Source organism: Ictidomys tridecemlineatus, chromosome 1 (assembly GCF_052094955.1).
Source record: "Ictidomys tridecemlineatus isolate mIctTri1 chromosome 1, mIctTri1.hap1, whole genome shotgun sequence".
Lineage (NCBI taxonomy): Eukaryota > Metazoa > Chordata > Mammalia > Rodentia > Sciuridae > Ictidomys > Ictidomys tridecemlineatus.
In genome coordinates, this window is record NC_135477.1 from 93596261 (window position 1) to 93609022 (window position 12762).

General features: G+C 32.4%; 1 protein-coding gene across 2 annotated transcripts in view; it reads right to left on the reverse strand.

Annotated features, from left to right (window-relative positions):
• The window catches only part of Edil3 (EGF like and discoidin domains 3), a 394473-nt gene that overhangs the window by 101499 nt on the left and 280212 nt on the right, over positions 1 to 12762 (reverse strand). For both annotated transcript variants that reach the window (XM_040271830.2, XM_005315666.5), the window contains 2 exons: positions 5704 to 5859; positions 4396 to 4540 (listed from right to left, as the gene is read on the reverse strand). In XM_040271830.2, the coding sequence (XP_040127764.1) occupies positions 4396 to 4540; positions 5704 to 5859 (301 nt within the window). The remainder of the gene's footprint in view (positions 1 to 4395; positions 4541 to 5703; positions 5860 to 12762) is intronic.

Here is a 12762-nt window from a genome sequence, read left to right on the forward strand (position 1 = left end):
TCATTTTCGATAGGCAAGAGAAGATTAAACATAATGCTATTCATTCCTCCAAAGAGAGAGCATCTAAATTAAAAAAAAAAAAAAATGGGCCGTAATCAGAAACAAATCTAGAACAAAATAGAAAAACAAGATAGCCAATTCAGGCTATTTTGTCTGAATATATTTTGGAAAAATTGAAAATAAGACAGATAATTCAAACTACTTTTGTGTGATAGATGATTTTGCAAAATGAAAACAATGCTGAAATGCTCTCTCCTGTCTCATTACTGGAAGCCTTGTGACTGTTCCCTGGTTTTCAACAGTTTCATTGTGTCTTTAAAAATGGGACATTTTCTCATAAAGTATATTTGGTTTTCTTTTATTTGTTTTCATAATACTGCAAATGAAAATTCCCCCAGTACAAAATCATTTCCACAAACTGTTCTACTGTTATATTCTGAACTGGACAGCATTTTGTTGTCTAAGAAATATTTCCTAATTTTCACCACTGATTCTTACTGTACCAGTATGGTTTCTACCCCAAAACAGGAAACTCATATTTACTCAATGTTTAGCTTGTACAATATGGAATATAAACTAGTAAATGAGATAATAAAAGAAAATAAGCAGATTCTAGCAAAAGCCATTACTAGACACATCTTTTTATAAGCGCTAACATTTCAATAATACTCAATAAATTTTACTCTTAGAATATTCTTGGAAGATTCTCAAATCTACCACGTTTTCCAGATTGATATGGTACAAAATTTATGTTTCTCCACCAATTAAGAATATTTGTGTGTGTATACATATACACACACAAATAATTTCCCAATCTCAAACTATGACTGACAAAATTTTATTTACAGAGTTTGTAATAGGAAGCACGATTCAATCATATTTAGCTAGTGACTGAGGCTTTCTTAAGTCAAATTGTTATATTTTAGCCAATATATTCACAAAGTAAGTTTGATCAAGGAAGCAAAGATAAAAGAACTGCCTTATCCAACTGGTAACTTCTTCGTATATTCTACTGTTCCCCCAATTACTGGCTGTGTAGTCTTGGTCTTGTATTTTTATTATTTAGCCACTTTCATTTTTGTCATCTGTGAAATGGTGATAATAATAGAAACTACCTCAAGAAGTGTTCTAAGAAATTAGTTAATAAACATGAAACTTATACGCATTACTGGCACACTTAGCATTTAGTAAGGGTTGGCTATTTTTACTATTTCCATAAAACTTATTCCAACAACAAACAATGTTATAAGTCTCCAAATATCAGTTTATTAATAAGTACTAATGATGATCCTGTGACTGACTGAAGTTGCTAGAACTAGGCCATTTTATGTCTAGGTGCTGAGAGATTAGTTTAGAATTCTTCATTGATAATTCTTAAGCACAACCAACTGTCTTCTGTCCTGGTCAATCTAGGTCACTTGTCTTCCTTGAGTCTCCTCCATTTTCGTCTTGACCTCCCCTGCCTAGGTATGGCCTATCTTTCCCAACCATTACAAAAAATGGCATGGAGGGTTGTTGTCTTTACAGGAATCTTGCTGAGGAGGCATACATCCTGAGTCCTATGGTAAAGATAGCACTAATACCTAAAAGTAAAATTTGAGTGAGAAAAATATCATAATAACTCTCTAAAAATTTTATGAAGTCTTAACACCCCTGTTGGCATGATGCTTATCTAGTTCTAAAGTAACTTACATTGTCTGCTATAAAGATTTTGGTTCGATTTCTATTCACGCCCCCACACTACCACTGTTTCCTAAGTCTTTGTAAAATGTTAGTTGTCATAGATACAAGGGAAAAGAAAGGTAGTTGTTTTTCCCCCTTCTGTTCTATAGCATACCAGTTTAGGGATTATATAGAAAAAGAATGCCTTTGACTAATTCTTCTTAGTCCTAAAATTAAATTCATACTCATTCTATTGTATAGTTCTTAGCCAGGCTGAAATGCTGAGTAATTATTTGCTTAAAGACTAAGTAATTGAGTTTCATTCCTCTAATTACGGTCTGGTTTATTTTATTCCAAACACATAAGTCATATCTCTTTCAGATAATTTAAAAGTTGTTATTTTTAAGGGTCTACAAAGAGAGTAACTACTGATCTTCTTGACAGGGTTAAAGATTGTATGACAATTTATTGCAAAAAGCAAACAACAACAACAACAACAAAAGGAATTTACAGCATTGCATTCCACTAAAGAAAATAGTTTTTTTTATGTGTGTATTTATTTCCAAGTATTATAGCTAACTTCTCCGCCAATATACCCTCTATCACAAATTCCCATTTTGTATTATTTTCATGCACATAAAAATAATTAACTCTCTTGCCAGTGTGAGCAGTACCTGAGCAAATTAAGGTATTAACACAGAAACTGGTTATTTCTATAGTGAAATCCTCTAGTTTTTAAAAACAACCACTGCGAGGTATTATTCTCTGCATGCAAGTTCAAAATCAATTTGCAGAGTTGGAAGGTAGAGTATTACTTCTATTTCAGAAAACAAAATCTGTAAAGTGTCAGGTGTAACCTCTTGTCAAACTTGAAAGTAAAATATATTTAGACCTTAGGGGTGTATCCATGCCATGTAGGAGAGACTGATCCTCATGAATCAGAAGACTGAAAAATTGGGGAAGGTGAGGTTGAGCAACTAAAAACCACAGGGCTTACAGTGAACCTCATCATATTGAGGCTTCCCCCTGATTACTTTATGATGAATGGCTTAGGGATGGCACTGGCCTCTGGTGATATAGTGACATGCAACACAAACACTACACAGCAATGATTCAAAGATTTACTGATAGCCAATAAACTGACTGAAATTACCAAATAAGAAAAAAAATCTGTTAGAATAATTAATTGCACTAAAGCTGTGTATTGGTTGCTTCATAAAATATGCAGATATAGAATATGAAATGTAATTCTTAAAATGATTCACTCATCTAGACGAATCAATCTAATTTCTTTAAATCCAATGGGCTAATTTAAAATTGTTCACATTTTAGTGCTGCTTTTTATTTGTTTAAAAATTATTCCCTAGCCTGGTGTGGTGGCTTACTCCTGTAATCCCAGCTACCGAGGAGGCTGAAGCAGGAAGATTGTGAGTTTGACATCATCCTGGGAAACTTACAGAGATGTCATCTCAAGATAAAATAAAAATATTCCCTTTTTAGGTATCACAAATAAGACTAAAAGTGAAATGGATATAAAGTATGCACTTTAATAGATCAATCAAACCGAACATTTGTCTCTTTCCAAGGACTTAATTTCCTATTTTCTTTTTTTTTTTTTAAAGAGAGAGTGAGAGAGAGAGAAGAGAATTTTTTAATCTTTATTTTTTAGTTTTCGGCAGGCATAACATCTTTGCTTGTATGTGGTGCTGAGGATCGAACCCGGGCCGCACGCATTCCAGGCGAGCGAGCTACCACTTGAGCCACATCCCCAGCCCTAATTTCCTTTTTTCTCAAAAGGTATTGTTTTAAGTTGGTAAATATTTTTCCACATTTTTGAGGTTATGCTAAGAAATGAACACACGTGAACTTCGAATTTTCTTCTCAGTTTTTTGAACAAAATAATTTGGTGCTACTGTGGCACAGATAGGAAAAGTTTGAGGCTAGAAACATAAGAACAACCACTAAAAGTATAGAACAGTAAAGTACCTCTAGAAGATTTTATATTTTGTTCAGAATCTATCTATAATGAAATAGGACCACTGTGAGATCTACGCATTAAGTCTTCATCTTTATGTCTAGTATTGATGTTCCCAGAGGACAAGAATTACTTAACTCTGAGTCCTTTGATAGATTATTCTCGAGTTGGATAACCACTATTTGTACAATAATCAGGTTGCTAGCTAAGAATGATCCTAGAATAAATTTATAGTAGCAATCTTGGTATTGAAGTATTGTTCCCTAGGGAGGAATGATAAATTTACATGTTTCATAAAATCTAAAAGAAGAAAAAAGCACCAAGTTCTTATGGTAGGTAGACAACGACAAAGCTTACTTTTCCTGTACCATATATCGTAAACTTAACTGCAATTTATGAGGTCAGACAGATTCCATTTTATGCTGAACTTCTGTCACAAAACGTAAATCACCGTTTCTACCCAAAACAATAAGATACATCCAAATTTGACAAGTTTCCCGTGAGGATTGTTTGTACTTTATTTGGCCACTCCACAAAATATATTACTATTTCTATACTAATTCTATTCTGTAACATGCTTTTGAACTTGTTTATTTTATGCTTAAGTGGCAAGCTGATTGAAACATGCCTTGGACATTTTGAAGCAGAAATTAATTTCCATGGGTATTTGGAAAGCTATAGGTTAGTAGCAGACTACATACAATTGTGCTTTTTATTTTCTTTAAAGACAGTACAGAAAGAGATAATATGACACTCACCAGAGAGTTCACAGCCAAGAAGTTCCATTCGCAGAGTGCAGTGCCTTCGACAAACTTGGGGATAGAGTCTTACATACTGAGCTTTTATGGGGGGTGTGAATGAGTTAGCATAGGGTGTGTTGTTATCAACATTTCCACGGAACACCTGGGCAAAGACATAAAACAGAATTTTAACTTATTAAATGCTGTAGCTTCTTATTTTCATATGCTGACCTTTACCCTCATTGCACATAATTCTTAATAGATTATATTAAATATTTTTGGGCCTGGAGCATTTAAGAAGTACCTTACCATCAGTAGTGAATAAAAAACCCATAGATAAAAAACTAATTAAAGCTATAAACCACTGTGGCCTCTGGCATACTTTCTTAGGATGGTCTTATCAATATTAAGGCCAGCCCTTAGAACTGGGAGACTACTTCTCTCTTTTTTGAGAAATGGCACCTTCAATCATTCAACTTAATCTGGGTCTGTCTGTTCATTTTGCAACTCAGTACATTCTTTTGGAGTAAAGACTAGTTTCCAGTAGTGCTTCCTGATTACTTTGTCTTCCTGGTGCTATAATCAGATTTATGATGCTTAGGGTTTGACTGATAAAGATTACCTTTATCAACAAGTCCCAGATCACGGCAAAGAGGCTGACAATTCCTTATATGTATTCTCCAGTAAAAGCTACTTTCCTTTTAAAAATCAAGTAATTCCTTTATATCGCATTTTTTACTATACATTTTATATAACCTGGCAAACAGAAAATCTTATTTAAATTCACTTGAGAGGGTAACTTAAAAAAATATTTCAAAAAATTTCTCAGATTTTAATCTAATGCATCATTTTAAAACGGGATGATTTGCAGTTCTGATATCTCTAATTTAAAAATTTTTGAGAAACAATTAATTTCAAAATTCTGAATATCATATTATATTGCATATTATATCCATTTCCTGTAGAATATTTTTTAAGTAGTAGATTTGATCCACAGTTATTTGATTAAAGATGCATACTGTCTGTAAAATCAGTAATGATGAAATTGAAAGTTGACTTCTGGGAAAATAAAGGCTTTGCTAACTTTGCAAAAAGTATTGGTTGGAATTCTAGTTAAAATCTAAGAACATCTTAAATAACAACTGTTGAAAGTTTATAACTTGGAGAAACTCCTCCTCTCTTCACTTCACTAGCCAAATTAAAAGCAAAAATCACCAGAAACATTTTCAACATAGGCTTTTCCTGAAGGCTCATTTGTGATGTAATCATCAGTGATAGAAAATAGCATTTTACTTTTACTTATGTGGGTTAAGGAGTCGGTCTTACCACGTCTTCATTGGAGCCTTTCACTTTGTACATTGTCCAAGTCTTTCCATCATTACTGTAGGCAATTTTGTAGGATTTTATATACTCTGGGCTCCCAATCCTCTTGGCCCCTTGGGTAATCACACCAGTAACTCTCATTTTTCTTTGCAAATTTATCTGAGGAAACAAAAAAGTCAACAAAAAACTCATTGCTTCCAGGCTATTCATATTTTGGGAATAGAACATTTTTATTTATCAGTATAGATTTATAATCTTATGAAAAACTAATATTTATCTTAAATTTTTTCAGATAAACATATAAAATAGGCACAAATTAAATTTAACTTCATAATTGCTTTCTATAATGGAATAATGCTTTTTTAAAAAGCAAAACAATGCATGTGAGCAGGCTTCAAAAAGTATAATGTTCCCATAAATAAAAGATAGAAAACTTTTGGTTGGTTCTAATGTGCAGGTGTGTCTTAGCAAACTGAAAAATGGGAATATTTTCTTGTCAAAATATCAACATCATTACTGCTAAAGTGTCTCAACTGACTTAAGCTTTGAGAAATATTCATTTAAAATAAAACATTCAAATCTCACTACAATTTGAATACTAGAATAAGGAAAGGTAAAAACAACAATAATGATGAACCCAAACCAAAGTATCTTTGGCCTCTTCATTGCTACATTATAATATCTGTTGTGGGTTGTACAAATGGTCATGAGGGAACTATGATTTTTCATCAAACACTTGCTTTTTTTTCTTAAATTTCCTATATGGAGGCTTCCTAATTGGCTTTTTCTATCCATTCCAAGTCAATTTATAACAGTTTACAGCAGGAGAAATAAGTAACTAATAAAAATGTTGATGTACTTTTAATATTTAAATAAGGATCTCTTTCTGATACTTAACATAAAATAATTAAATAATACAATGCAAAATATTTTATTTACATAGAGTAAACATCAAATTTTGTTTCATTCACTTTAAAGTGCATTTACTCATTCTAAAATGTAAACAGTAAAACAGTCCTGTTGTAATATTCTTGATAAATTCTTATGAAGCACCCCTTTCGACCAATGTAAACCAGGAAACTTTCAGTAGTTCACACTGTATTTTTAATAATTCAAAGACTATTTTCTGAGAAAGAAAAAAAATTAAAAAAAAAAAAAGAAAATCCTTAGGTTCATGTAAGTGACCAAGGTTTTCCACTCCATGATCTGACATCAAGAATCAGCATATGAATGCACATGATGAGACAGTCTCTCTCTAGTCACTTTTCTGAGTGTTCTAAAGCCCCATCTTCTCCTTCTAGGTGTCATGAGGTCCTTCCCAACTGGTGTTCACAAGGAAGTTTTCAGTTCTACTCTCGGACAAAGCCTGGTCATGATGAGTTAGAGTCCCAGCCTCTCAACTGCTAAACTGAGTTTACCCCTTTCATGCTTTCAACACAGATCTTATAAACAACCTTTTAAAACAGAGATTTCATATTTAAAATTCTGGGTATTTGTCTCCTTTTTCCTCCAAAAACGCTTTGTGTATTGACTCAGATACTCAGTCAGGTTCAATTTTCTCATTTCAATGTTCAGATATCAAAATGAATATATTTTAAGTCCCATTCTTTTTTGGAAGCTCAAAAAGAGTATATTCTTCATTAAGGTATATATTACTAATTTAATATTTATCTACATTTATCTCAGCTAACAGCTGACTTTGGAGTTTTATGTGTGAAATTTGGAAAAGGGAACCTCCAAGAGACACTTGTTTTAGTGAGTTAGGTGAAGCAGCACATTGCTATGGAAGAGCAACATTCTCTCAGTGTCTTGTGAGTGATGTTATTTTTCTTTTTAATCTGAGACTCTTCAGAACCTAAACCTTCCCAATATGTACAACACAAGCAATGGGCACTCTGAATCACATTTCCTCCTATTTTGGAAGCCAAGTTCCACATTTCGCATTGCTAAACATTCCTTTTTCAATTATCTTTTATCTCATTTCAATTATCTTGTTTATACCTCTTGTAGACAGCCAAATTATCTTTGCTAGATTTTGGCTGATTAGCTATACACTAATTTTCTAAAGCTTAGATTGTAAAAATATAACAATAAAATAATCAAAACTTGATTTCATGTTTTTCTCTATGTCATTAGAAATTATATTTTAAAAGATTCATATTTGCTCTAATACTTAGAAGTACCAAGTACACATTTTAGAAACTTCAGGTAGTAAAGCATTACCCAACTTGAGTTGTCTCTACTTTAAGAATTTGTAATTAAATATCAGCACTATTTTCATTAAACACCAAATAAAAACAAAAAATTGATTCACAAAATACAGATTCTGGGATCACTAAGTTTTAGTAATTACTAGGTTTCGGACTATTGACTTCTTATGCATCTAGCACCATTAAGCCTGGATAATAAAGAATTTAATATAAAGAGGATAGAATTTCACCTTCGTAATCATACTTAAGTTTAATGTCAGAAATCTAAGTTGCTGTAAAAAATAAACTAGGCTTTAGAGGAAGGTTATAACATAATTTTAGAAACATCTCCACTTCAACCACCTCCTGTAAGTGATCTCCTTTCATTATATTCCAACATTATTTTTGATTGCTTACAAAATAACAATGGCTAAAGGTAATCTTAGGTTTAGTCTACTTAACTGAACTATATGAGACACTATGTTAAAGGTTTACTGGAAACTGAACTGGAAATGTCTAAATTACTCTGTGGATGGATCTTGGATATAAAATAAAATACTTTCACTTATATATCTCATTTCAAAGAAATTATTGTTATACTGGATGGTAGGTACACTATGTAACCTTAAAATGTGTACTAAGATATTTTTTATCCCCTCATAGATATTAAGAAGAATTATTTAGATTTAGCATGCCTTGAACCTTTGCATAGGCCAGGCAGAAACAGAAAGGACTGGGTATTTCAGTTTGGTTTTGTCACTTCCTACCCAAGTAATGTTGGTCAATTTGCCTTTACCTCTTGAAGTTTAATTTCCTCATAAGAAGGTTTCAATAAAATTATTATATGTGAAGATTATATGATATACACATGGAAAAATTTAACAGTATCTGCCTTCCCCCAAACTCTTAGAACTTTCAATTTTTGGTTTGATGTTCAGGATGTTGTTGTTGTTGTTTTAATTAACCGAGCATTGATTCCAGTGGTTCTTTACCCCTGAGCCACATCCCTAACCCTTTATATTTATTTATTTTTGAGACAAGGTCTCATTAAGTTGCAGAGGCTGGCTTTGAATTTGTGATCCTCCTGCTTCAGCCTCCAAGGTCCTGGTTTTCTGTTTGTAGTGAAAAGAAACATTCTGGAAAGGTTTATTCATAAGGGTTTATAATCATAATAATGATATAAACAGAACTTTGTAAAAAAAAATTCCAGAGCTACATACTGATATTTATTATGTTTATTTAGGGCTACAGTAATCAAGTATGTGTATAAATCTGACCATTTTCTTCAAAATAGTTAAGAGAAGGGAAAACTAATAGGTTCATGACCAAATAGCAAGTAGCATGGACCAGTGTGCCTGCTCCCAAGAATCCTAGCACTAAGGACACTCCAATATAAGAAGTTGCTGAGAAGGTTTTGGGCTTTATTCAAGTGTACCACACACACACACACACCAAATTATGAGAAACCTTTCATGTAACAGGGGCTCTTGAGATCCCCAGTGCACCTGATATATTTGGAGTGTATGAAGGCAAACTCTAAAGGCTGATCATGGAAATTAGACTTGAGAATTTCCTAGATGCACTTTTTCTCATTCTCACTTTGCCTATCTGGGTTGTACTCAGTTCTAAACAGTATGAAAAGTGGTAAAACATGGAGCCAGGCTGGAATGGGAGTCTGTAGTCACCAGGAGATCCACTATTTCTACCCTTTGCATTCCACATCCTTACTTTATGGACCTGGGAGGTGAAACGGTGATAGAGGTTCTTGTAACTTTTAGCTGTGTCTTGCAAGGAGAAAACAGCACAGGACTACCTGTAGAATCTAGTTTGGCTGTGAGAACTCTCAATGCCAAATAGTCTACCTGCAGTAGCTCAAGCTAGGATATGAGTTTTACCTCAGTTTTAGGTATACCACTAGCCAAGACATCAATATCAAATTCCTTGAAGAACACAAGTCCCATGATCAAAAGGGGGAAAACAACAACAACAACACAGGACTAACACTAGGAAAGCCTAATTTAATGGATCTGACAGATTAAAACCTTAAAACAACAAACAACATAACAAATTCTTAAAAAGAAAAAAAAAGATTTTGAAGCATAAGAGAAGAACAATTCTATAAATGAGAACAAACTGAAGATATTAAGAATGAAAAATATGGTTGCTTAAATAAAGCTTCCTATGAGGGAGTTTAGCAGCAAAAAGAGCAAAAAGACATAGCTGGAGAACAAACCAGGAAGCAGCAAGACAGCATAGAGGACCTTTTCCAGTAACAAAGAAGATGATACAGAAATTGTCCATATTGGCAGATGATAGAACCATTTATTTATTTATTTTTTTTGAGAGAACAATTTATGTCAGGAGTTAAAAAGTTCTGCAATTTGGCTTAATATAGATCAAAGTATAATGTATTCCAGCAAGTAACAACTGACAAAATAATATAAATAATTAAAATAGTGGAATACTGACACATGTAGAGATAGATGAACAGAAGAGAAAGTCAATAAATAGATCACAAGATGTAAAGAAATTTTATATATTAAATAAGTGACTTTAAAATCAATGTAGAAAATAAAGAGTATTAAACATCTGGGTTGGGAGAAATAGGTAGATGTCTTAAAACAACATTTAGATAATCTGTTTCCTGGTCCCAGAATAAATTCCAGTTAAATTGAACACTTAGGTGGAAAAAAAATGAAAATAAAGAAACCACAAAATTATCAGAGGAAAATATGGGATTTTAAAGCTCTAAGGTGAAAATGGTTTTCTATTCATGACACAAAATTTTAAAATGTTGTTACATTAAACTAAAAATTCCTTCAAGATAGAAGCTAAATAAAATCAACAGACACTAGTATGGCAGTATGTAAAAAGTGGATGTGTAACCGATGTGAATCTGCATTATGTATATGGGGTAAAAATGGGAGTTTATAATCTACTTGAATCAAATGTATGAAATATGATATGTCAAGAGCTTTGTAATATTTTGGACAACTAATAATAATAAAAAAGCAAAATAAAATCAATATACAAATAATAATGAGGATTAATCTTTCATAAATCATTACAAAGAATTGATTAATTCAGTAAATTAGTAACTTTATATTTCAATAGATGAAACAAAAATAACTCAATAAGGTAATGGGCAAAGAATTTCATTAGGTGACATTAAGTGAAATACATATAAACATGAAAACAAATATGATCTCATTCATAATATAAGTTAAATTTAATCTATTGAATCTGAATTGAATTATGATAAATATTATAATTCATCTATCCAAACCAAAGATTAGAAAGTTTGATTACCCAGTGTTAGTAAGAATGTAGATAAACAAGTGCACTTAATAAATTTCTGTGACAGTATAAATGACACAGTCATTATGAAGCACATTTGGTTACAAGAAGCAAAACGAAAAGCATGCATTCTCTTTAACCCTGCAACTCTATTGTAGGAATGGAACCTACAAGTATAATCATAGCTACCTAAGTTGGCACAGGTTCCCAGTTGGTTCTGTAACACTACATGTAATACAACATAATTTAAAACAATTTACAATGTTATTAATAGAGATGTAAGTCATTGTGATATGGAAAAGTCCAGAAAATAGGATATTATTCAGTTGTGAAACACAAGAGCAAGAACAATGCAGGGAGAGAGTGAGGAAGGGAAGGAATAAAGAGACCAATAGACCCTAGCACACTAATAAGAGCAGTGAGACTACAGTGCAGGACAGTGTTTCATATACTTCCCTAAAATTGAAATAATAAGATTCCCTGCTTGACCAAGAACATCACAGGTCAGGTTTATAGGACAGTAACTCCTGGGGGAAGGTATTTGCAACATCAAAAATTGGCATAGGCTTATTATTTAGGAAATAATTTTTCTTAAACTTTGGACACAGAACTCCTTTCCTTCTGAAAAAGTATTAAAAGTCCCCAGAGCAAATATGTATACATACATGATTTTGTGAGATATTTACCATAGGTATTATATATTCACATGATATATATAAATGTTTTCTGATCTAGAAATTGAAACTAATAAATTTTAGAAATATTTATTAATCCATTTCAAAATAATAAACCAATTAAAAGTTATCATATATAGCAAATTTCTATAAAATTCTATTGTTAGAAAACAAAAACTTACTGAGAAGGAAAGGCTAGTTTTTACATTTCTGCACATCTCATTCATATATGGTTTAGAAAAAGACATGTTCTCATGTTTAATTCTGTAGTGAATACACTTTTATTTACTGAAAAGAATCCAACTTTACACAGATTTGTAGTAGGAAAAGTATGGGTATTTTAATAATATTTCTAGATAAGTATGGATATTCTTTGTTACCATACCAAAACTTGAAAAGTTTGTTTCTTAATTTTTAATGCCTTTATTTTATTTATTTATTTTTATGTGGTGCTGAGAATAGAACCCAGTGCCTCACACATGCTACACAAGTGCTCTACCACTGAGCCACAACCCAGCCCCTGTCATTTATTCTTTGAAATACACATGATGCTGCAAAAAGGAAGAGGGGGGGTTTCATAGTAAAGTTCACACAATGTTGCAATAGCTTTTCCTGAGGATGATCATCACACACTCAGCAGAAGTGCTTTATGCATAATTCCCCTTTCATCACACAGAATATAAAAGATCTAATAAGGACTGGCATTTAATAACATTAGCTATCATTACTGCTTCATCAAGGGCATTCTTAAACAAATTGGGTATTCTTTTCTTCACTCCCACATGGGCATGATAGACACAATTCAATAACTAGTATGGTTTGGTGCCACCATTCAGATACTAAGACATAAGCAGTTTTATTCATCATTGCTGGTGGCATCAGTACAAATGTTAGCACAGTGA